Here is a 25,255-nt window from a genome sequence, read left to right on the forward strand (position 1 = left end):
AAAGCGCACTTAAAAGTATTCCACGGATAAGCAGAAATGCAAATAAGCAAATACAAAGTTTTTAAATAAGAAATCATTTGCGTATTTAAATTAATGTTAGCAAAGCGACAAATACCTTTTTAAAGCTTCAAATTGAATAATTTAATATTAATTAAAGTTGGCTAATATTTTCATAATTTCGTTAGTAAATTAATTTATTATTTTTTGGGGACGAACCCAAAGTGAATATAGAATCTTTTATCATGTTACATCGTTAAATGTTGTTTTTCTTAAAATTATTTTTAAAATACTTGTTTATTTGTAGTTTTTTTTTCTAAATAACAGTTGGAACTGTTATTTTTTTACCTGTTATTTTTCGAAATTAACAGGTCTTACTGTTGTTTTAGGCAAATATATGTTGGTAAATAATTTGCCGTTATTTAGGAATCTGTTATTTTAGAACTGTTAATACAAAACAACAGTTTGCCACAGTTGTTACTTCTAAAAAATAACGTAATAAGGTATGAAAATCACAGTGCTGTCCCACAAAGACTTACCAGGGTTGGAGTGAGCAAATCTGTCATACAAATTGTGCTGTTATTACAATTGTTTAATTGTTTAAATTAAGATCACTACATTACAGAAACAGTTTTTAAGACGTATTTTTTTAATAACATTAACAGTTAACCAAATAACAGAGATAATAACAGAGTTTTAACTATTTTCTTTTATTTTGTTCTGCAATAATGTTCGTAAGTTCTATATTGTAGACTAAAACTTACCTGATAAGCATTTCCAGTGCCAAAATAAATGGGGATGAAGGCCAGCCATATAACACAGGTCGTGTACATCGTGAAGCCAATGAATTTAGATTCGTTAAAATTTTCCGGAATTTTCCTTGTTTTTACCGCGTAAACCGTGCAGATAGTAATAAGGAGCATATTGTAAAGTTGGGAAAACAGGAACGACATGTCTTGAATTTTGCATTTCAATATAACCTGGAACAAGAAAAAGTTCGAATGTAAACTAGGCATGCTGGGTGACTAGTTAAAATAATTTTAATTAAAGGTGTTATGATTTATGTCAGTTTGAGTCGAGACCATAAAAACTGTTAATTAAAAATTAAATTGGATTTTGTTATTAAAGAAAACTACATTTTCATGAAAAAGTTTCTTCAGTCGTACATTTGCAATTTCCTTTTTTTTTCTTTGTTCAGTATATAAAATAAATAAGGTCAAAAATTTCGTTAAAGAACACGAAAAAAAAAATTGGAAAATAATATGTTTATACATTATAACAGATATATTTTATAGTTACATATTTATTTTTAAAATATTGTTGTTTTCCCCATTTTTATTATTAAATTTCTAAACTAATGATCTTTCACTGGATACATTTTTATTCTAATTAAAAGAAATATATAAAAACATATTTTTAAATAAATTAATATTCCTTGACTGAAATTTTTATTTGATTTGGAATAAGTGTCCGGTGCTCTAAATCATATTTAGTGAAGAATTCATCGAAAAACATTTTTAAAATATTGTTTTTGTTCCATTTTTTATTGTTAAATAAAAGAATCAATAACATTTTAATGAATAAATTTTTGTAAAACATGTTGAAAGAGGAATGAATATAGGGAATGTATAAAATTTATTTTAAAAAACATAATATATTTTTTAATATTTACTAATTAAATTAACTCTAAAATGTTTGGTTAATTTTGCATAAAAAGTGTCAATTTAATAAAATATGAAAAATATGATCATACTTTTACATACTACATAAAAAATAAAATTATTTTAATTAATTGATAATTATTTGATCAATATAAACAATGCTAAGTTGAGGATCCCCCTCAAATAATTCTGAAGTAGACTGCAATATTGCTTAAGTTATTTTAGAAATTGGGCGCCTTTAATCCGAGAGAAAGATTGTCTAATGAAAAGCCGGTTAAAAGGCTTTCAGACCTAATAAGGATTTTAACCCTTTTTGACCAGGGACCAAGAGATACACTAGAGAATCACAATAAACCCCTTCAGGCTGCATTATTGTGGCTTGCGTTCTGTTCGACTTTTATAGTTTTCTTTGAGGGGAAACTTGTGGAAATTTGGATAAAGTAAATCAAAGAATATTTGTTTTTTATGGGAATTCATAGATTTTTTATTAAATTATTTTTTATATACGTCGTGTTTATATTATATGACATTTGAAAGACTGAACTTATACATCCAGTTCTATTGTCTGTATTTTATAATTTATAGGTACACAGCATCTGTAGCTCCTAGAATAAAAAAAAAACTTGAGAATTTTTTTTTATTCTGAGGATGTATTTCAGGAAAATATTTAAACTTTTGTATGGTCGCTCAAAAATGTGTGAGTGGTTCGGGATGATTTTTTTAAAAGGAACATCCTGTATATTATTGCATTTTTGGCTTCCTTTCAGATCACTTTACATAATCCTAAGATATGAGTAAATATATTTCGATATTTTAAGAGACTTTAATAAATAAATAAAAAATAGATATTTTTCAACATGCCTTAAAACAATTATTACAAACACAAGAACTGTCCTGAAGTTAAAACTATATTAGGTATTTACTTTAGATGGTCTATATTTACTTTGTTATAAATATTGTAATCTTAAATCTCATACAGGGTGTTCAAAATTCTACGCCAAACCTTTTAAAATATAAAATAATTTCTCTTTGTTTTTTTATAATGGAACATCCTGTATATTATTTTTTATTAGACGGAGAGTTAAAAAACAACATTTTTTGAATTTAAAGTGTTTCAAAAATTTTAATGGTTCCGCAGATACACGCAATATTGTTTCATATGGCTCTTTCAACTGTAAAATACGAGAGAAAAATCATTAGGTCGCTTTGATAAAAATTTACTGTGGAAAGTGCCATATGAAATATAAAACCGCGAATATCTGCGAAACCGTTAAAAATTTTGAAATACTCTAAATACAAAAAACGTTCATTTTTTAATTCTCCATCTATTGAAAAAATAATGTACAGGGTGTTCCATTAAAAAAAACGAAGAAAAGTTATTTCATATTTTAGAATATATTATTATTATTTTTGAGAAGTTATAGCAAAGTAAGTAGAGACCATCTAAAGTAAATACCTAATATAGGTTTGATGTTTGATTTCAGGACAGTTCTTGTATTTTTAATATTTTTTTAAGAAAGGCTGAAAAATATATATTTTTTATTATTAAAATGGCACACACCTCATCATTTAGTCCGCTGAGACGACAAACATTCGTGCCATAACCTTTGGTACGATTGATACTGGAGATTGAGAACTAACCTTTGTAGAACCGTCTCAGATACTGGCTTTTGTCAAAGCCGTGAGACTATGATCAGTTATAACTCAAGAAAGGGGGACACAATAGATCTATAAGGTCGCGGTGATTAATTTTCCTCCTTCCCTACAGTCTACATTTAAATCATAGTTCCAACATAAACACGGCCTTGGAGAAGTGACTAAGAAGAAGGAATGAAAAATGAAGATATTAGAATGGGTCCTAGATAGACAACTGTAAGGTTGGGGACACTTGCAAAATACGAGCTAAGTAAGGCTTGTTAAAACAGTGTGGAAAGAGAAAATTGGTACATTGCGTTTCGTCTTATATCTAGCACGAAGCTGAAATATAGCGTCAGGAAGTGGAATTCCTCATACAGTGTCAGACGGAACTTTTTTGTTTTCTGCTGGCATTTTCTTTAAGTACTAATAAAACCCGGAGCTCATTTCATTCGCGCCACCGTGACTTGTTTTAGTTCATATAAAATGAAGCTATATAGGAATAAAGAGTGCTTACTTTGCTTTATTGCTTGCGACCCATTAAATATCTGGCTTAATTCTCGACAAATGAAAATCCTTTAATTAAAATGATTTTTACATGTGTCGGGACATAAACTTTACATTTTACCCTTCCTTCACACGTCCAAATTAAGACATTGTACGTTGTACATGTTAAGACAGTATGGCCGAAATGTTTCACAAAATATTTCTTGAACGACCGTCTTGTGGACCATACTTTTGTTGACATCGAGTCAATCAATAATTTTCCAAATCAGCTCGATATATTGATGATGTTGCCAGTATTACTCATCAAGCAATACCACTGTTACATTAATCAATTAAGCCCGTAAATAAACAACATAATGCAATTTTATATGCTAGTTAATTATAATAAAATTAAATACTAAAAATATTGTGATTATATTCATGCAGATTAAGTGAAAAGTTTTGTGTGTGTTCTTAAATATTTACTATACATATTATAAACGCGTGTTCAAATATTAATCTTGTGGAATATACCGTATGACAGATGAAAAAAAAACGGCGTCCAGTTAGCTGGGAAATGACGACCGATGACATTTCCCATATAAAATGACAGCGATCTTCATTTCATAGCCATCGCTTACGCCGTTTTTTTCGATCATACCGTATATTATCAACATAAAACGAGATGTAATTAATGAATTAAATGTAAACGAGAAATATATATCGTACAACAGATATTTTAGAAACGTCTAGGTTTACTTATTTCACTGAGATTTATGAAAAAAGTCCTTTGTCTCGGGTTTAGATACCGACACGTCGTGGAAGTAGAGACAAAACGAAATTGAACGAAACAAGAAACAACCGAAAGTCGCCAAAAAAAATCCCCTCCCGGCTTTCTCCGAAATTTCACAAGTAGTCTTGAGGCATTTTTAAGAAATAAAAGTAGGTCAGGACAAACGGAGTTAGGCCAAGACAACCGAAGATAAGCCGAGATGCCACAAAGTTAGGCGAGGAAACACGACCTTGACCTGCTTCGGACTGTTTTCCGCATAGCGTAGAGGGTGTACCGTGCTGGCAACTGTTACTTTTGGGTCGGCATTTACATGTGTGGCACAGATGTGTGGAAGTAAATCGCATAGGGATCTTATTAAGTCGGAGTGAGACAAATGTGACCGACCGACGCGACGCGCGACGGTGCGCTGTTGCGGCGTTGCCGATACGCCTTTCCCTATGTAGTAAAGTAAAATCACGATCGCAAACCGCTTATTTTTAAAAGACTTTTTTTTCAAGAGATAACTAGATAAAATCATTAGACATGTTTCTCAGCATCTGAAATGGATTTATAAGGATATCGTTAGGGTGTCATTTTTTTTATAACGAGAAAACGTCAGTAAACGCGATAATTTAAAAACTCAACTTTTTAATGCATAACAGGCCATATCCCAAGAACCACTTTAGATATTGAAACTTTTTTTATTTTCAAGATCGGATATTTTACAATATGTTTACATAAGAAAAAATCGATAAGGTTGTTTTTTCCATTCAAAAATTGTAAACAATCCATCCATTTACTTTTAGAGCATAGCAATTTTCAGCAATCGTGTAATTTTTTTATTGATAAAGATTTTCACATACTGTCTACAAAGAAAATACAGCAGAAATATTAACAAAGTTCTTGAAAAAACTACAATCTATTATTTCAAATATATTTCGAGATATCGATTTTTTAATTCAGAGTTCTAATAGCGCGACCACTATCGAACACCCACTCAATTCCACTTATTTTTACCAAAAATGCAAGTGTTACTAGCTTGCACTTAAAAAAATCAAGCTATAGGGAAAATTACAACGACTCGTTAATAAATAAACAAATCAAGTATCACCAGACGTAATTAAATCGTGAAGCTTAACGCATGATGTACACCTTTCCCTAGAACTTTAAGTACTGACAGAGGTATTGATTGGGTCGACCGGTCAAATACGACAAATCTGCTATATCCCCTTCCACGTCTCTTAGCGATGTGCACAGTTTCTCGGTTTATTTCATACGTTTGGCAACGTGTTCACTGTCCTCTCTTTGTTCAGTACATTATCTCTTAGTATAACATTTACATTATATAAACTTCGAAGCAAGAGTAAAGTAATAAGTAACCAAAAATATAAATAAATAAAACTCACCGTTCTTCTGGTAGGATAATAGTATCTGGTGCCAGGTGGTTCAATAATCATCCAAACCAAAGTAAGTATCACTTGGACGGCAATCAAAGAGCAGGTGATGCACACTTGGGATTTTGGGCTGATGTAGCTGGGTCTCTTTGCCGATTTCGATGCCGAATCGAATATCCGAGATATACGGTTAGTCTTTGTGAGTAGTGCCCCGTAGATTATCGAGAAACCGACACCGACACCGAATCTTTGAGTAATGCATACCACGGTAGAGGGTTTGGCGAGTAGCGCGAATGTGTTTAAGTAGCAGAGTAATATGCCGAAGAGCAACATGTAGCTTAACTCACGACCCGATGCACGAACCAGTGGCGTATCGTTGTGCTTGATGAACAAACCTGAAAGAAAAAATATAATTACCCAGTAATATGAATAATATTTCTTTGTTTAATAAAACTGCCTGTATTTTTAGTGGCTCTCATTAAACTTCTAGAGTGTATTCTGTTACGGGAACAAAAGAAGAAGCTATGGAAGAGAAGCTATTAAAAGATGACAATAGTGTGTTACATAAATTACTTTATTACGGTACAAAATGACCAACGTTGGCAGCTAACAATAGCCAATTCGATTTTCAAACCCATTAATTGCATATCGAATCATATCGCTGTTACATTCACAAGCTCTCCCACACACATTTTCGAATAAAGAACCGACAGAATGGAAATAGTAAAAGGAAACAATCAGAAAAAAACCGTGACATTACAGATAGAGCTTCAAATTTAATATTAAATTATATAATCATTATATATTATTGATTTTTTCTCTATAGAATTAAAGTATTTATTTTTTAGTTTTATTTATAATTTATGTTACTGAGGTAATAAGGTCTCCCAATTTTAATCAATAATATCATTCTTTAGTAGAATGATATACTCCTACATACAAGGTGGTCCGAATTGTATTCGAGAAACTTCGGCAGTACATTCTGCAGATAAAAATAAGTAAACATGTTCGTATAAATTGATCCTAAAATAAAATGTCCTAAAATGAGCTTTGTTTCGGAGACACAAGATGTAGATGTTTCATATTTATTTCGTTTTATTTGATTTCCATGGTCTCTCGGTCCAAAACAAATATCTCATGTGAAAAAACACCCAGACACCAATTTTCATCCAAATATCGATGTCAGTTCAGATATTATTAGGAATAAAACGAAATAAAATTGATACTTCCACAGCCTGTATCTCTGAAATGAAGCATTTTATAGACATACATTTATACGAACTTTTTACTTATTTTTATCTGCAGAATATACAGCCGAAGTTCCCTAATACAATTCGGACCACCCTGTATAGTCCATAACATTGAAACTTGAAACGCACAACAATACTTTCTTCGAAAATTGGAGAAAGACCTTGCAGCGAGGATATAGATAACAAGTTCGACTAGATTAGGGAATAATTCTGAGTTCATATCCAGCTTTGTATTCGTTTACTTAATTAATCAACTTGGGTGTTCTGATAAACAAAGAAAGAGATTCCGCTTATTGTTTTGGAACATAATAGATAGAAAGGAGAGCGCGAATGGTACATATCCTGAAGGCAGGCAAAACGCTTCCTTTACCTACTGACGTTTATAAATGAGATGCGATATCTTATATTTGAACCCTTTGCTGTGAAGGACTGTTTAAAAACTTACATTAATTTATCTGTACTACACAAAATATTACGACTGAGTTTACTAAAAGATAATAGAAATGGCAGTTAATGGAAATGTGATGATTTTGAAAACTTTTTTATTTTTTAGTTACATCATTGCAATTGAGTAATAATACAAAAAAACTCCATTCGTAATAACTATTTTAGAAATGTCTTCTAGTATTTATTTTCTTTCTCTGTATGTATTTTTAAATCAAATGTGATTTTTTAGAACAATTCGGTAGCGTTATGTATTTATCTCACTGCAGCTTTACGTCAAAAATGCGATTCTGTGGCAACTACAATTTTTAAATCGACCAAGAGAAATCAGGAGATGGCTGGAAATATTGTTCAACTCTTTTTACAGTAAAAGTGATTTTTAAAAGCTATTCTTCAGCATCAGATATTTTTCTTTCTGGAGCTTCACGTAAAAAGTGTGATTTTCTCGCTTTTACGATCTAGAAACCAAACCGAAAAATATTTTTGTTATCTTTGTTTTTGTTATCTCATACGTTGTTTTTCTTATAAAAGATTTTATTGTCTCTTCAGTGCCAACGAAGCCCTAATTATTGGTAAGGGATGACCCTCTGTTATCCTGTAAGATTTTCTACTCTTTCTACTGTCCGGTGAGATGTTTTCTATCTTAAATTTTTATAAATATGCTTTGTTTGGAAAAAGATACCAATTGCATTGGTACATTTAAGTATGTTAACATTATGTTGCCATATTATCAAGATATATTATGTTTTTTTAATACAAAAATTAAAAGCTACAATATTTTTTCTCGCTAAAAAACTCATTGACGTTTTTGTGGGGTACGAAATATGCTCTTTTTAATCCGTTAATAAATATGGATACTTTGTGATCAGCTCTCATATCTGAGATCTCACTCATAAGTCAAATATTATTACCGGGTATAAATATGCTACAAAAGCGGTTGTATCAGGACAGGAAAAATTAACTTACCGATAACCGCAAAAGTTCCAACAATTCCCAAACACGAAAATGCCGTGGGTACAATGGCGTAAACGGAATCCCAGCGCATATATTGTAGCTCCAGTTGATAACAGGACGTTTTATCAGGATATGGCCAATAACCTGGACCGCAGTCGCTGCAAGTAAACTCGTCAAAAACGTATTCGTATTCTTCGCATTTGTCGCATATCCAGCAGCACGTGTCGCCCTGGAACAATAGATATAGATACAGACACTTTAATTTGATATTTATTAAATAAAACCCTTTAACAGTAGTTGGTGATTAGGATCATGATGGGATATACTATTTTCTCTATGCTTTTTTTAATTCAAAGCTTCCACTATCTTTATTACATTTCAAGTGTAGTAGTTGCTGTGGTTTAAATAATAGTTTTCAATATTATTACAAATTTTATGAATCATGATGCTGGTCGTTATTTTCATTCTATTGGCCTGTCACGGCTAATCAAACAACAGCGAAAAACGAGTGGATGAATGAAGATATTTTAAAAATGATGGAACAACGAAGACAATTTACAATCCAGAATAATCACAACGAATATAAATCTATGCAAAGAAAAATTCGTAATCAAATAAGAACGGCAAAAGAGACATGGTTGAAGGAGAGATGTATAGAGGCCGAAAATCTCAGTCACCTTGGAGACTTCAGATGTTCACAAGAAAGTGAAAGAGATAGCTGGGTTACACCATAATAAATCAATAACCCTAATTAAAACTGATGAAAATAAAATTATAACAGAAACAGAAGAACTATTGCAAACTTGGAGAAATTATACCATTAATCTTTTCAAAGACGAAAGATCAGAAAACTCTGCAACTGAGATTTCCATGCCATCAGGACCAAGCATATTGGAAAGTGAAATTATTCATGCGATTAGATTAATGAAAAGCGACAAAACTTCAGGGCCTGATGATATGTATTCGGAAACGTTCCACTTAATTAATGAACAAAACTTAAAAACTATAGTACAGCTTTTTAATAACATCTATGACACCGGCCACATCCCTGAAGACTGGCTTCATTCTACGTTTATCACGCTGCGCAAGTCAAGTAACGTAACTTCGTGTAAAGAGTATCGTCTTATTAGTCTAATGAGCCACTTTCTTAAGCTCTTTTTACGGGTACTGCATACAAGACTCTACAAAAAATGTGAGGAAGTAAGTGGAGAAAGTCAATTTGGATTTAAGAACGGCTTTGGTACTAGAGAAGCCATATTCAGTCTTCAAACTTTAGTACAGAATTGCCAAGATCAGAGAAAAGATGTCTTCATGTGCTTTATAGACTATGAAAAGGCGTTCGATAACGTTAAACATAACCTCCTTATATCATACCTCAGAGACTTGGGACTTGATGGAGAAGATGTAAGGCTCATCAGTAATTTGTATTGGAACCAAAAAGCTGAAATTCGTATACATAACGTGGGAGTAACAGAAGATTTTGAAATAAAAAAGGGGGTAAGGCAAGGGTGTATTCTATCTCCAATGTTGTTCAATTTATATGTGGAAAGAGCATTCACTGAGTCAATCTCCGATAGTCCCATTGGTTTGAAAAAAAATGGTATTCCAATTAATAATATCCGATATGCGGATGACACAGTGATATTGGCAGACAATGCAAATGATCTCCAAATCCTTCTAAATAAGGTTAACAGTGAAAGTCAAAGACTGGGTTTAAACATAAATACTACAAACACTAAATTTATGGCTGTTAGCAGAAACAATATTCCGAACCCCAGAATTTACTTAAATGGAGAGGTCATCAAGCAGGTCACACAATTTAAATATTTGGGATGCATGGTTAACGAAACGTGGGATCCGGATCAGGAGATCAAGTGCAGGATCGAATAAGCAAGATCTACTTTTCTGAGACTGCGAAGATTTCTCACAGATAGGAATTTGACTTCGGCCTTAGATATAGAATGGTGAAGTGCTATGTCTGGTTCGTTTTGTTATATGGTGTGGAAGCATGGACACTGAAGGTAGCAACAATAAACCGAATTGAAGCCTTCGAAATGTGGACCCTACGACGAATGCTAAGAGTGCCCTGGGTCGACCGTGTTAGGAATGAAGACATTCTCAAAAGAGCTGGTCTGGAACAACGTGAACTCTTCGAAATCATCAAGAAGAGGAAAATAGCCTATTTGGGACACATACTACGTGGAGAACGCTATCACTTTCAGCGTCTGATTCTCCAGGGTAAAATAGAGGGGGGCAAAAGGGGGATAGGACGAAGGAAGCTATCCTGGCTTAGAAATATTCGTCATTGGACAGGCATACAAGACTTCCAAGCACTCCAAGTCGCGGCAGTTAATAGAACCATCTAATGAGGAAGAAAAAGATGAACGCCTACGCAGGAATCTGCACGGCACCTTAAGAAGAAGGTCTGTCAATTCTAAGTTGGTTAAAGAATGCCTAGAGAAGCTGAACAAATTAAGAAATGGAAACCTACTTAAAAAGTCCTTCTACTTTCGGTGCCAGCACACCAACAGATAAAGGGTAATGAGAAAGCAAATGATCTAGCTAGAAAAGGACCAAACACTCCACTAACTGGACTAGAACCGTTCTGCTTCCCAAATGGAAACCAATTAAAAGCGGAACTCAAGAACTTGGAAGGCTCCATCGGTAAGAACGGAGTCTTCCAAGTTCTTCCAAGAAGCCTTACGATCGATAAAAATCAAAGATTTTCCTTGATTTAAGTAAGAACAATCTTTGTATTGTCACGGGGTTTTTAATAAGATACTGTGTCCTCAATGAATACCTCACTCAGTAGATTGAAGCTAATAAATTTAAAGATTCTGTGGGGAGAATATGGAAACACCAGAACCCCTCATGAGTGCGCCGAGACGGCAACCATTCGTGCCATAGACTTTGGCACGACTGATATAGGAGATGGAGAACTACCCTCTGTAAAACCGTCTCAGTTACTGGCTTTTGTCAAAGCCCTGGGACTGTATGATGAGTTATAAGTCAAAAAAGGGAGACACGATAGATACAAGGTTCACTATAAGGTCGCGGTGATTAACTTTACCCTCTCATACGATCGATCTATAGAGTGTCACAGAAAAACTGCACGATACAGAGTGATATATTAGTCCGAGGCAGTTCAATATCTCAGATGATGGAAATGCGAAAAGGTGTTAAATCAAATTTCTTGTTCCTGTATATTGTGCGTATCTTACTATATATATTATTGTTTTATTTACTGCTTTTTAAAATAATAGTGTAATAAATAAAACTGGAATAATTTTTACTTAAATATTACCATAATATTTTTCTTATTCATAACTTTTGAACTTTTAACGTAACGCAGAAAATATAGTCGGGGAAGCTTTAAAAAATGTTGGGGTTTTTCTTTTGTATTTTTATGTTTTCCATCTTTCTCCAAGAAGCAATTTTTATGTAAACCCTATTTCGTCGATGCTTTTTACGAATTGCATTGTTTTAAACGCAAAACTAGTACATGGAAATATTTTTCCAGCCAATGCTAAACAATATGTTCTTTCCAATTCAAACATTTGCATAACGCATGTATAAAATGTTGAAAATACGGATATGTGTCAAGACACGATAAAAGTCTAGACGTTTTATAAAAATAGTTTTTCTTATTTTGGCCATAAAGAAATTGACTTTTTAAAATTAGGCGTATCCGTTTAAACATTACACGTTTACATTTAATAAAATAAAATGCATCATTAGCTATTAATATGTGCTAATAACTGGAATTAAAACCGATGCTTTTGTTATGTCCAATTATATTATAAATTACGCCAAAATTTCCATAATTCCAATAATAATTAATATGCAGAAAACAAGAGCAATAATTAGTTCATGGCTCGATGCTCAAAGCCATTGCATATATTACAACACATAACTTACACTTTTGGTGTTAAAACCTGACTTCCCAAATATAATATAATTATTTAACATTTTCAGGCAATTTTCATTTTATATACAGGGTGTCTCAGACTGAGCTTACATTAAAAGTTTCTAGAGAACTCGGAGTTTTTTTGCATATCATTGTTTGGCAGTGAGATATCCCGATTAAAAATAAAAAAACTTCGATATTTTCAATTGATACCGCCATTTTTTGATATATACAGGGTGAGTCATAAATAAATGTAAATATTTTTGGGGTATTTCGACACCAGTAACACGATTATAATTTTCTTTTCGCGAAATTTTTTTTCGAAAATTTGGATTTTTTTTTGTTTTTAATTAAAAAACATAATTTCTTGCTAATATGACAACATAGGTAGTAGATTAAATTTACAAGAAAGAAAACCCAGAAAATATAATGTTTTGAGAACCACTCTCAAAATTTAAGAAAAATATATATATATTTTTTTTTAAATTTTCAAAGCAAAGTAGCTCGGTTATTTTGGGCTTACTTGAAAAACGGTAAAGAGAAAATATGTTTCTTTTATCGAGATCTACCAGCCCTGAAAATATATGCACTTATTTAAGACTCATCCTGTATATTTATATTCTCTCTATTCATATAATAAAGTTTTTATATTTATTATTTTTAACCAGAGAATATGTGCGGCAACTAGACATTTTGAGCTTGTTTAATACACCCTATATTTTAGTAAACTAATTTGATTTTGAGGTTGTCAGTTTCTCGACTAAAGATTAACAAACTTCGGATATAACATAATGTAGTTTGTGGCCAAGTATAAACCACAATTTTACAGTTAAACTTCCCCGTAAGTGTAATGTGAGGTTGCCTCCACTACACATCAGTAAATCATAACAAACTTTCTCGTGCTGTTAAATTTTATAGCAGGGTTAACAGTCATAATGATAATGTAACAACCTCCAGAGATTACTTACTACACTATAGCAAGAACCATAAAAATGTATGGCTTTTATATTATTTCAACATTGGCGATTAAAATATTTTTTTTCTATCTAAAGAAATAATGGTTTTATATTTTTAGGCATTCTCCAATGGATTATATCGTCCCATTGCTGCCAAAAGTCACTAACTTACTTTTTATTACTTCCGAGAAAAATGCGTCTAAAAATGAATTGCATTGCATGAAGATGTTATAGTTAGTAACTATTCGGTATTAAACTAAAACATAAATAGCCAGAAATCGTAGTTAATGACTTTTGCAATCGATTCTCCGTTTCAAAACATAGTTAGTGATTGAATTTGGTTGTTCGGAAAAATGTTAGTTAGTGACTTTTGGCAGCAATAGGACGATATTATGATGAATAATTTCGTTCATTTAAAAAATAATAGACTAAGAAAATATTTTCTTCAAATGTAACATTCCAATCTAATCAAAACAATGTCAAAATTTAATAAATTCAAGAGGGTACAGATTAGAAAAACAACTTATCTCAAAAGATCAAAGAAATTCCTACCCTTTATATTATTTTACTCTTTGACGAAAATATCCAAATATTTTGGTATAAAAACGAAATATTTCTTGTTACAAAGTATTCTTAAATAACCACAGAAATAACCAGAACGTTTTAAATTATGATATTGAAATAATATAGAGGACTTTATAAATTCTATCAGGCTACAAGATATTTTTTTTTGTTACAAGAAATACTTAAGAGATAACCCTTTTTGAACTCTACAGTTAAATGTTTATTATGCTTGTTACAATAATAAAGATGAATGAAATTGCTTTCAATCAGAGCTGCAACAAGTCTTAAAACAAGTTTTAAAAAGACTTAAATTTTACTATTATTAACTATTTAAATCTATCTAACCGAAAAAATTTTTTTTATGATTTAATATTTTTCAATTGATAAGTGTATAAATAAAGATTGAAATCACAAATCATTTTGAAAATTACTTAAATATTAAGGCTTAAGGCAGCTTTCGAAAAATGACTTTAAACTAAGTCATTAAAATGATTTAAATCAAGATAAGACTTAAGTTTTCTCTGAGCTTCATGTTGTCTTTTGTATGACTGTTTTTTTAGTAAAATGTTATAAGGACAAAATGTATAAAGCCACACGTTTTTTTCCCTTTTTATGGTTTTGTCTACAGTTTTTATGTGCAACTTACCATACCGTTTAAGGAAAAACCTTTATTTTGAAATCACAATCGTACACTTCGATTTTATTTATATTTGTTATGCTGGAACAGAATCACGTAATTTAAAAAGGTATGGAAGTGTAAATCAAATCGTAAATCTATGTGCCGCATCCCGTATTAAGGGGTCCACAGCAATTTATCATTTGACCCTGTATGTGTGACTTTTTTCGGATTGGGTTTCGTTTTTTATAGATCCGTCTTTAAATTTACAATTGCTTCAGTAATTTTCTAAAGTGCTCCTGATTAACTGGCGTGGCATTAAATGTGTTTATTATACCGTTTTTAATTGTGTTTCTTATTATTAAATAATTAAATTTTTAGGGATTTACGTGAGTAAAAATTTACAGGGAATTTATAAAATTTTAATAGAAAAGTTTTTAGAATTTTTTTGAAATTATACAGGGCTTTAACTTGGAATAAATAATTATCTTATATTCTAAATAAATAACTGTGATTAAGATCAGATTAACTATAACTATTAGCTTTAAATATTTCTAATTAGAGTTAATTGTAGTTCTCTTTCTTTCTTTAGAAAAAAACTTCTCTGTAAAATGTTTGAAATAACGCCATTTGCACTAACATCAGCAGGAATGCATAGTTCGCTCGCCATAGGAAAGTTTTATCCATAATATTAGGTGGACAGTGGCCTACTGGGGATAGAAATCGCTGTGTTACCGCAATATACATTTTGACTACAATCTCCAGCGACTACGTGATTTCGCGTTCAAAATGGCCGGGAAATAGACTTGTTCCTCCGAAAGACGACTCACGGGAGTTTTCGTATTGTTAGTTTATTTAAAAATATTTTAATATCAAAGCTGTATTATAACTTAGGGATGAAGCGATGCCGTGATTTTTTAATATAAGTGAGTTAATAACATGATGTGATCACTGTTACTACGAAAAACGCTGTTACCAAAAGTCGTGATTAAGTCACCGTGATCACATCAGTTACTTTCACGTGATTTTTAGGGTTCCGTACCCAAAGGGTAAAAACGGGAACCCTATTACTAAGACTTCGCTGTCCGTCCGTCCATCCGTCTGTCACAAAGGTCTATCTTATGAACCGTTATAGCTAGACAGTTGAAATTTTTACAGATAATGTATCTATGTTGCCGCTATCAGAACAAATACTAAAAACAGTTACATAAATGTTTATAAATAAAAAAATACTTTCACTAAACATTATATTTTAAGTAAGAATTTTGAATTTTACATAGAATCTTTCAAGTCCTCGGTGGCCGCGTGGTTTAAAGCGCTAGGACTTTACGTTGCTATGACGTTGGACCCGTAGTAAGGCAGGTTCGAATCCTAGTCAAGGCGACTTTTTTTAATCGTTTTTTTTTAATTTTTACATATTTATCTTTAATTTTTACATATTTATTATTGATTAATACAATTTTTAGTAATGTGTTTCTTCATTTTTTTTTAAATTACTTATACGCGCATTCAACATTTCAGCTAAATCGGAAAAAAAGTTTATAATAATATAGTGTCCAATGTAGTATAGATAATGAATGGTACGGAACCCTTCGTGCGCGAGTCCGACTCGCACTTGACCAATTTTTTTTTATATCAATGATTAAAATCACAGTTTCTGATATATCGCTTATCACTAATTATAACTTCCACATTTGGCGTGATGTATTTTGTAATAATTTTTAAATATTTCGATAAGAGTTAATAAAATGTCATAAAAGCCGTATAATATAAATAAAAAGGTAATACGATTGAATACTTACTTGTTGCTTTTTTATCATTCCAACTTCACAAGGGAGCGAGCAAGCAGAAACCGGAGTCGTAGTTAGATTATGATCGAATATTAAGAACTCCTGATTTAATTCCAGGAAGTTGAACCATTTACCGACAACCTGAAAAGAATATTGAATTTGTTATTGAGATTTCCATCTATTTTAAAAACCGTTTTCTTCTACGAAAGTGTCGGATATTCGCATTTATTTCATTTGATTATAATAAAACCAATTATAAATTTATCGTTCTATGAATAAATAACATTTAGACAGTATAGCAGAACGTATCATTAACGACATTAACTTAAAATTGACCAAATAAAATCTATGACAAAATCTCCAATATCGTATTTATCATCATAAGGTGTAAAACTCAAAACTTCGTTCGATTTTTCATCTAGAACCGCCAGTGGCAATGTAAAATATAATTTGGGCCATTTTTATTTGACACAGGAAACTAATGGGATTACTTTTAGCAGATTTATCGTGTTCGATAAATCATTTGTGTTTTACTTAATACTGGCGATTAGGTTCGACTTTGTTCGACAGGAAAACTATAAATAAACATAATATGCCGTGGCACGAATCACAAATAGACAAAAATAAAAATGTAGCGTGAAACATTCCCGCAATAATCTTCTTTTGGTGAAAATTTTGTTGAAATTGGTTCAGTCGTTTCAGAGATTAGCTGAGACAAATAGAAACGTTTTATTATAGTCAATTTAGATTACAAGGGTGTTATAATTTATTACTCGTGATGAGCAAATGCAAGTCTAATAAGATATAGGCTTGGTTTTGGGCTTGCAGGGATCAGTCTTGTTCTTGTTGAGGGACTGACCTCTGAAGAATTTCTCCATAGAAAATCTTTAAAATAGTTTTTCAAGTAATATGAAACTTAAAAAAAATACGAGGACTTTTAAAAGTACTACTAGAGTCTTTCATGCTGGATTCAGGGCTAGTCTTAGCACTGGTCTTGTTTTTTTGTGCAAGACCAGTCTTGTTCATCACTAATTTGCGTTGTTGTAAATATTACGTTATTATAAATAAGTTAAGCATTAAAATTTCGTAGTATAATTTATTAACAAAACTTTTAAGGGGAATGTTGTAAACGGGGTAACAAATCTACTGATAAGGCTTAGAAATAAATTTCCCTCTAGTGCCTAAAGTCTATTTTTTGGGAACTAGCAAGATAAGCATACAATAAATATAATATGCCTATCTCTAGTCATATTTATTATCAACCCCGAAAAATTCTTTTAGAATTCTAAATATGTTTTCTCATACATATATTTTTATATTTTGGCGTGACATATTGCTTTTTTGAAGCTTCAGGCTCATGCGAGATTTTTTTAGAACTTATTAAAGATTTTATTTTGTAATTAATGGCATGTCCTTTTTTATATGTTGACAATTTTTAAACTTATTGAGCTCTTGTATTGCAAATATGTCAACAGCTTCAATAGATTGAAACTACAAGAAAAGTAATTAAATGAAAAAAAAATGTCTTAAGCTTTAACTTACTCGAGAACTTCTATTAACGCCAATAAAATCACAAGTTGAGTTTTCAAATTCATTGAAACTTGTTCTTGGTTTTAGCGTTTCCAAGCGAAAAACTTTTGCAGTTCTTAATAAACGGTTTTAAAATGGATTGGCCGATTTTTCTACTCATGCTGTAATCGTGTGATTTTTTTGGCTGTATGAAATCTGTCTTCATTTAGGCTGGTGTGCAGATAAGACAAAACACTGTAAATTATGACAGTGTGAGAAATGGTACTAGAGGAAATTTTTCTTCTGTTATTTCGGGATTTTGCGAATTATGAACCATTTTTTTCTCTCTGTTAAATAAGCGTTTGACATAACTAATGATGATTTTTTTTATAAAACTGTTATTGTATTTAATACTAATAAAGTTTGTACAGTCGATACGATAACAGAGGAAAAGAAAAATAATCCCCGATGCCAATCGATCTCTATCAGGGAAAAAAATAATAAACTGGGGCGCATCGCAATTTCCAAAAGCGGAAGACGAATTTAATTAGTTTTCGAAAGCCGAAAATGTAGTTACTGACTAATTTTTGATGATTACCAGTCAGTAATAATATCTGCATGTCGCATTGTTGCATGTAACGATATTTTCGTTTTCATTAAGCTGTATTACTCTCTATCTATATTTATCTCGATTAAAATCCAAATCCGGATCTTTTTTGCCCTATCTGTAAATTAATATTGCTTTTGAAATTAATGTGAACAAGGTGCAGTTTTTACTCAAATTAAATTGTGAAGTGCCCTAAGTGAAATTCTATTTTAATAAGCAATCATAACTTTATTTGATGCAATACAATGAAAATTTTAATTAAAAAATTCTTTCGTAACTATTTTGCCTTTTTTAATTTATTTTATTAATAGAAATAACAATTTTATGTTTAGTAAATAATGTTTAAAAAGTATGCGACTCAACGTATTTAGTTCTAAAAAAATAGGTAGTCACGTTGGCTTTAGGAATGACAAAAAAATTCCCATAATATATTAAATTATGATAGTTATTTCCTTATTTCTATGATCACAGGTACGAAAATCGGGCACCTTAAAGTTTTGATGTATTTTGTTATTTAGGTACATCCTTTCTCGATAGTTTTTGTTTTTTTCATTCATCTCAATAGCTTTATTTTGTTGGAGATATTCTCTTTTGAAGAAGATACTAACATTTTTTACACAGCTACAGCTAGACAGATCTTAATAAATCCAATATCAAATAATAACGGCACATAGGTGCTATGTAATTATAAACAAAACATCATTTGTTCACATGATTTAATCTGAATACCTTTGGAGATTGGAAATGTTGTATTAAGACGTAAATATCATTGGCCGATACTGTATTTTGAATCAATTTTAAAATTAATGATCAATTTGACGGTAATAAAATTAAGAATGGGGCCTAAATTTAATCAGAAAAGGATCTAAAGGCTATTTAATTCCTTACCTTATAATGATAACCTGACGAATTGGGTAAACGCTGATAATTTAGGATATCGTAGCGGGCAAGACCATCGCCGCTTTTATCAAATTTAACAGGGCTGCCAACCAAATCTGGAACACAGATAAAAATCCGATATTAAAGGTTTTGGACCGGCTTGGAAATATAAAAAAAACGCTTTATTGCTTTATTCGTTTCACAAAGTTTACCCCTCAATTAAGCACACGAAAAAATAAAGCTGTCCTTTCATTTTATTGAGTTATTTTTGTTTTAACTACATTTTTAAATTATTATATTTACTTGTTTTGTAGAAATCTCAATGGAAATTATTAATTACTATTAGTGATTTTTTTAGCTGATATCTCACTTATACCAAAACAACAAAACATCCAGTATATAGAAGCCTTCCCAAACACAAAATCATAAATATTTCTCTGCGGAAATCCATCATTCTCTTTTTTCCGACTTTAAAATAACTGAAATCAGTTACATGAAAACATATTCCTGCTTTACGTTCTAAAAACTTTTCTTGTGTAGGTATGAACCCAACCTATTGTATTAATGTCTAAATTACACTACCTACTGTAATTTAGACATCAATACCGTAGCGAGAAAAAACGAACCAATAAACCAAATGAAACCAAAGCAATCAAAACACGCTGTAAGCTAAAACGCGCTTTTCTACGAATTCCAATTGCCGAGTGCTTTTCAAATCTTGCTATATTTTATCAATAAATTAAAATGGTACACTTACCCAAGAAGTTTTTTACGTGTCTACGTTTAGAAAAATTTCTATAATGAAAAACATAAACGTTTTTTCATATAACTAGTTCCAGCTATTCTAAAGTTAAAATACTGAAAATTGTGCATTTTCGCAGACATTTTTTCGTGACTTACTAATTGGAAAAGCTTCCAAATACTAAATAAAGGAAAATATTTTCTACATAACTAATTTCGGCTAAACTAAAATAGCCCTGATTGCAGCAATTCTAAAGTTGAAAAACTCAAAAAGGATGCATTTCCGCAGATAAAAAACATAAAATGTTTGTCACATACTATTTCTGAAATTGTAAAAAAACTGATTTCAGCTAAACGAAAGTTGAGCTGAAGTATTATTATATAATAATATTTCTTAGTAGAGTAGTAAGAGATCATCCTGGGTGACTGGGAAAGTCTGCAAACGTTAAAACTAAGTGGGATTCTAACATATTGACATTATCGATTGATATAGGATCCATCTCGATTTGATAAAATCCTTCGAGCTTACGAAAAAATATTGACAGAGACTTTTACTCGTCTAATGTAGAGGGATAGTGGTAGTCAACGGTATGTTCACACTTCCGCGTATTGAACATTTTGCATTTGGGAAGTATGAATATTTCTTTTATTTATATTGACATTGTCACTCATTTTTCAGAATGCCTTGATATATATTTTTTGTTATATCGACACTTATTTTGTTTTCTGGATAAGATTGTGGATCATCTAGATAATGACGAGTTATTTTGTAAACAACTTTGTCGAAATAAATTACTTTTATATATTTTAGGCTTATTTTTTATGTTGAGGGTGAATCTATTATAAAATAAAGTTACCATCAATCTAAAGCTGTTTTTTTTACATCTGGTATAACGTTTGTATGTTTGTATTATAGTCTGAGTAAGATATTTCTGTTAGATGCTACAAGCATTCTCTATAGCTATATTATTTAATACACCTGAAATTTTCGAAACAAATTAGATAAAGAGCTCCCTCTATCGTTGCTTCATCCTGTATAATTCAATACATCCTTTTCAATCCATCTCAGCAGATAATATGATCCCAGACTGATGCATATGCATGCAAGCAGATGCATTTATATTTCTCGTTATAGTACCAATTATGTTAGAAAAATGAGCTCGAGACTGAATAACTTGTTGACAATTGCCTATAAAAGAAAAATTATAGAGGAAGTTATGAAAGAAGGAACGAAGGAAGATATTGTCCAGTATTTTAGTGTTATATGGGATGTTATTTATGAAATTCGGAAGCTTTTTGTGTGAAAACTTATAGGAATATCGTCACTAAAAAATAGCGGAACAGTGATGGTAAACAGTCCATAACATAGTCGCCCAGATATATTATTTTTTTACTTTTATTTAGTGGTGATTTGTATAGAAGAATAAATTATAGCTCAAAATTTGGCTTCGTTAAATACGTTGAGAATGCGTTATTATCTATTTTGGAGTTTTTTTTCTGGAAATTGCTGTCGTTCCAGAGTTTCGAGCTAGTGCTTGCTCACTGACCTATTCATAATACAATCGATAATCGTAACCATAACTAAATTGTTCTATGGAGAAGTAGAAATAACCAAAACTTGATTTTTTTATTATCCAATTTGTAATACAACGTAAAGACCGCAGAGAAATAAGTAAATTTAGATTAGTCATAAAATATTTGTTGATACAGCCAAACAAAATAATGGAGCTTGATACCAGGTAACAAGATGCTTAGATTGGTACCTATTTATTAAAAACGTCTTTTATTTTGTTTTGTCTTGACAAATTTACTAAAATACAGTTACGCCATTACGTGCGATAGAGGACGATGTGGTTAGTGTTTTATTTTATTCATATTATATGTCTATGGTGTAAGGTGTACGGTGTTAAATTAGATAATCACCCTGTATATTTCCTGATACTAATAGGTAAAAAATATAACTTTTTTCCTTTTTCCACAGAAAGGAAATTACATCTAAACGGTCTTAGGGTTACATTTGTAATAAAGCCCTGTTATTTTCTTACGTAAAAATAAAGAAGGTAGACATAACGTGAAGAAATAGAAAATATTAAGACACCGAAAAGGTCTTATAAAGATACATAAAAAGGAACGTCTAGATAAGCACAATTGTTATCCTGGCAGTTTTGTCCTTCTGGTATTATGGGCAGAACGCAATTGAACAACCACAGGAAAAAATATTATAACACACGCTCTCGGGGCTTTTGTAGTTTTATATTGTAGTTTTTTGTTCTACCCTAATTGTAACATTTTGGTGTTTTTAAACTTAATATTAAAATGTAAATTTATGGTATTTGTCTTACTGTTAATGTTTAGTTTATTTAGTTTTTATTAAAAATAATGTTAAAAATAAAATATAATTAAAATCACATTAATGTTTTGGTATTGCCGAACACGAAAGGCGAATTTTTCAAAATAATTATTTTAATTTAGGCTCATACGATTTCGACGGAATTATTATTTCAATTAAGTGACATGAATTTAAATTAAACAATTTCGTAAATGTAACTATAATATAAATTGAAAATGCAATAATTTTACTATACTAAATGCATCTGAATCCATACGAACAATGCGTTTTCGTTTGCCATTCTCCGTTTGCTGTGTTAAATTATTCTGGGGAAATAGTTACCCAGCTGCACCAAATGACCAGAAGAGATTGCCCTTTTTTATATTTTGCTTAAAATATCTGGGAAACCCCGATATCAATATGTCTCCCTAACCCATTTTCGCCTATTTCTCTTTTCTATTTCCCTTCGGTTACTCAGAAAATAGGTTGTCTACACGATAAATCTTGTAGTTTTTTTAACTCTATAAAGATACAACCGGAAATATATATCCTTAAATTGAGCAGCAATAAATAATTTTTTTTGAGAAATTTTTATTTTTACACATTTCCTTCAAAACTTACCGGTAAAATTCAAATTTAGGATGTATGTCTGATAAAAATCTCCTCCATCATACTGCGTCATGGCTGGGCAAACCCCTGGTTGGTCAAATTCGTAACACTTATCCTTGTATAACCTGTCTAGTGCAAGTGCAAATGCATACACTGCATCCACGACAAATTGGACTTTGCTTTCTTGCTCGTATCTGAAACAATTAGAATTTATTATGTAATTAGAATATTAATTAGAATTATTAATAATTAATTTTATCATATTAATAATTATCTAATTAGAATAATCAGATAATTAATTATACAGAGTGAGTCTTAAATAAGTATACAATAAGCAAACATTTTCAGGGCTGGTAGGATTGATGAAACTGAAATGATTCACACCATAAATGAAATCCATTAAATACATACACATGTTATATATTATCTTTGCTAGATCAAATAAATAAGGAAAATCTTTATAACGGAATATTACAACAGGAAAACAAAATAATATGTTTTAGTTAACACTAGTTAAATAATGAGGAAACATTTACTTTACCTTTAATAACATTCTTTGTCACCCCTCCCCCAAACTTGCTAACCAAGAAAACATCAATGCGTCTCGAACGGTAGTATTAAAAGCTATTACCTAACACCTATCATTTCTGTTTATTGTCTGATTTCCATCTCCCTAGTTTGCAAATATTTTAAAAATCAATAATAATTATTTATGTACACGATTATTGAATTTAACGAAATATGCCTATTTTTAAATAGGCGGGTAATCTCACTATGTTGCCATATTATCAAGAAATTATGTTTTTTAACTAAAAACATATCCAAAGAATTCCATATTTTCTAAAAAAAAATGTCGTGAAAAAATCCTCATAATCGTGTTTCTGGGGTCGAAATATACTACCCCTAAAAATATTTACACTTATTTAAGGCTCACCCTGTATATCTAACAATTTTTGTAAATATCTACTTATTTTTTGTGTCAATTTTTGAATTGCATAATATTTTCGTTTCTTTGCTTATTATATTTCTCAAATTTTAGTATAAAATATATCATTGAAAACATATAAAATTTATTATAAAATAATCGATAAAAATTATAAAAATATATTATTTTTCAAATTTTTATTGTGTTTTTACGGTATTTTGGAATTTATATTTTCTGGCCTAATCTTTTTGGAGCCAGTGGTGCTCAAAACCTATCTGAACTCCCCCGCAGAGCAAAATTCTATTTGTACGCTCACTGCACGATGTAATAACTCATTACTTTGTCATTACTTATCCTTATTTTACAGACTGGTAGTATATAGTAACCCTTAATAAGCAGAATATATAGTGGGGATCAAATGTCTAGCATATAGTCGTTATATGTTCATTGGTGCATCGTTTTTGGAAAATGGTAGACAGATATATCTTTCGTTATCGGGTTTTTGACATTAATTGTTGAATATACATGGCTGTTCCTTCAGATAAATAATACAGACAAATCTAAAGTGACAATTAATTAGTTATAGTATTATAGTTAATATAGTTATTCAAAAAGTCGGTCATTCAGAATTGTGTCAGAATATTCTCAACTAGCAATGAAACATAATTATAATTTCATTTCAGTTGAATTTTATGTTTTTTAGTTATTAATGAGGAAGATGCATATATTTTATTTTTCGCCAGACACTGTTCAATTTAATAGAATAAATATGTGTAAATGCAAAAAAAAACTTTTTTCTTGAAAGCAGTACCACAATTTTATAAAACGGGCCATTAAAATACTATGGACAACGCAAACGACGCCTTGCGAATTGAAACGATATTCTATTGGTCTGACGTCACCCGCCGTTCTCGTCGACGCGCGATGGCCAGCAGCAGCCAGACGTGTTCCGTTTATGTACGTATTTAGGTGGCGTACTAAGACATTTTTGTTGCATTTAGCGTTGATTGAAGGAGCTTTTTATGCTTTTTTGTGCAGTTATTATTTGTATGTGTTGTGTGTTTTAAGTAATGGCAGATTCCGGGTTTGTAAAAGCACAATCAGATAACTTGCCAAAAGTCGATGCTTTTATGTTGGCTGCTTTTATAAATACAAATTCCCAATCTATTGGTGCTGAATTACGAGGAAAAAAACAGAGAGGTATGTAACATTTATTCTTTGTAGTACTGA

At 31.1% G+C, this 25,255-nt stretch overlaps 1 protein-coding gene across 2 annotated transcripts in view; it reads right to left on the bottom strand.

Moving 5' to 3' along the window:
- LOC115876690 (metabotropic glutamate receptor) overlaps positions 1 to 25,255 on the bottom strand; it is a 130,059-nt gene that overhangs the window by 17,603 nt on the left and 87,201 nt on the right. For both annotated transcript variants that reach the window (XR_004049188.1, XM_030892573.1), the window contains exons 5-10: positions 23,113 to 23,294; positions 19,431 to 19,537; positions 16,439 to 16,567; positions 8,606 to 8,822; positions 5,958 to 6,340; positions 762 to 977 (exon numbers count right to left, since the gene is read on the bottom strand). Coding sequence is in view for 1 of the 2 variants with exons in the window: in XM_030892573.1 (XP_030748433.1) it covers positions 762 to 977; positions 5,958 to 6,340; positions 8,606 to 8,822; positions 16,439 to 16,567; positions 19,431 to 19,537; positions 23,113 to 23,294 (1,234 nt within the window). In the remaining variant the exon portion in view is untranslated. The remainder of the gene's footprint in view (positions 1 to 761; positions 978 to 5,957; positions 6,341 to 8,605; positions 8,823 to 16,438; positions 16,568 to 19,430; positions 19,538 to 23,112; positions 23,295 to 25,255) is intronic.

The sequence above is a fragment of the Sitophilus oryzae genome, unplaced genomic scaffold (genome assembly GCF_002938485.1).
Source record: "Sitophilus oryzae breed Bouriz unplaced genomic scaffold, Soryzae_2.0 scaffold_1440_pilon_pilon, whole genome shotgun sequence".
Classification (NCBI taxonomy): domain Eukaryota; kingdom Metazoa; phylum Arthropoda; class Insecta; order Coleoptera; family Curculionidae; genus Sitophilus; species Sitophilus oryzae.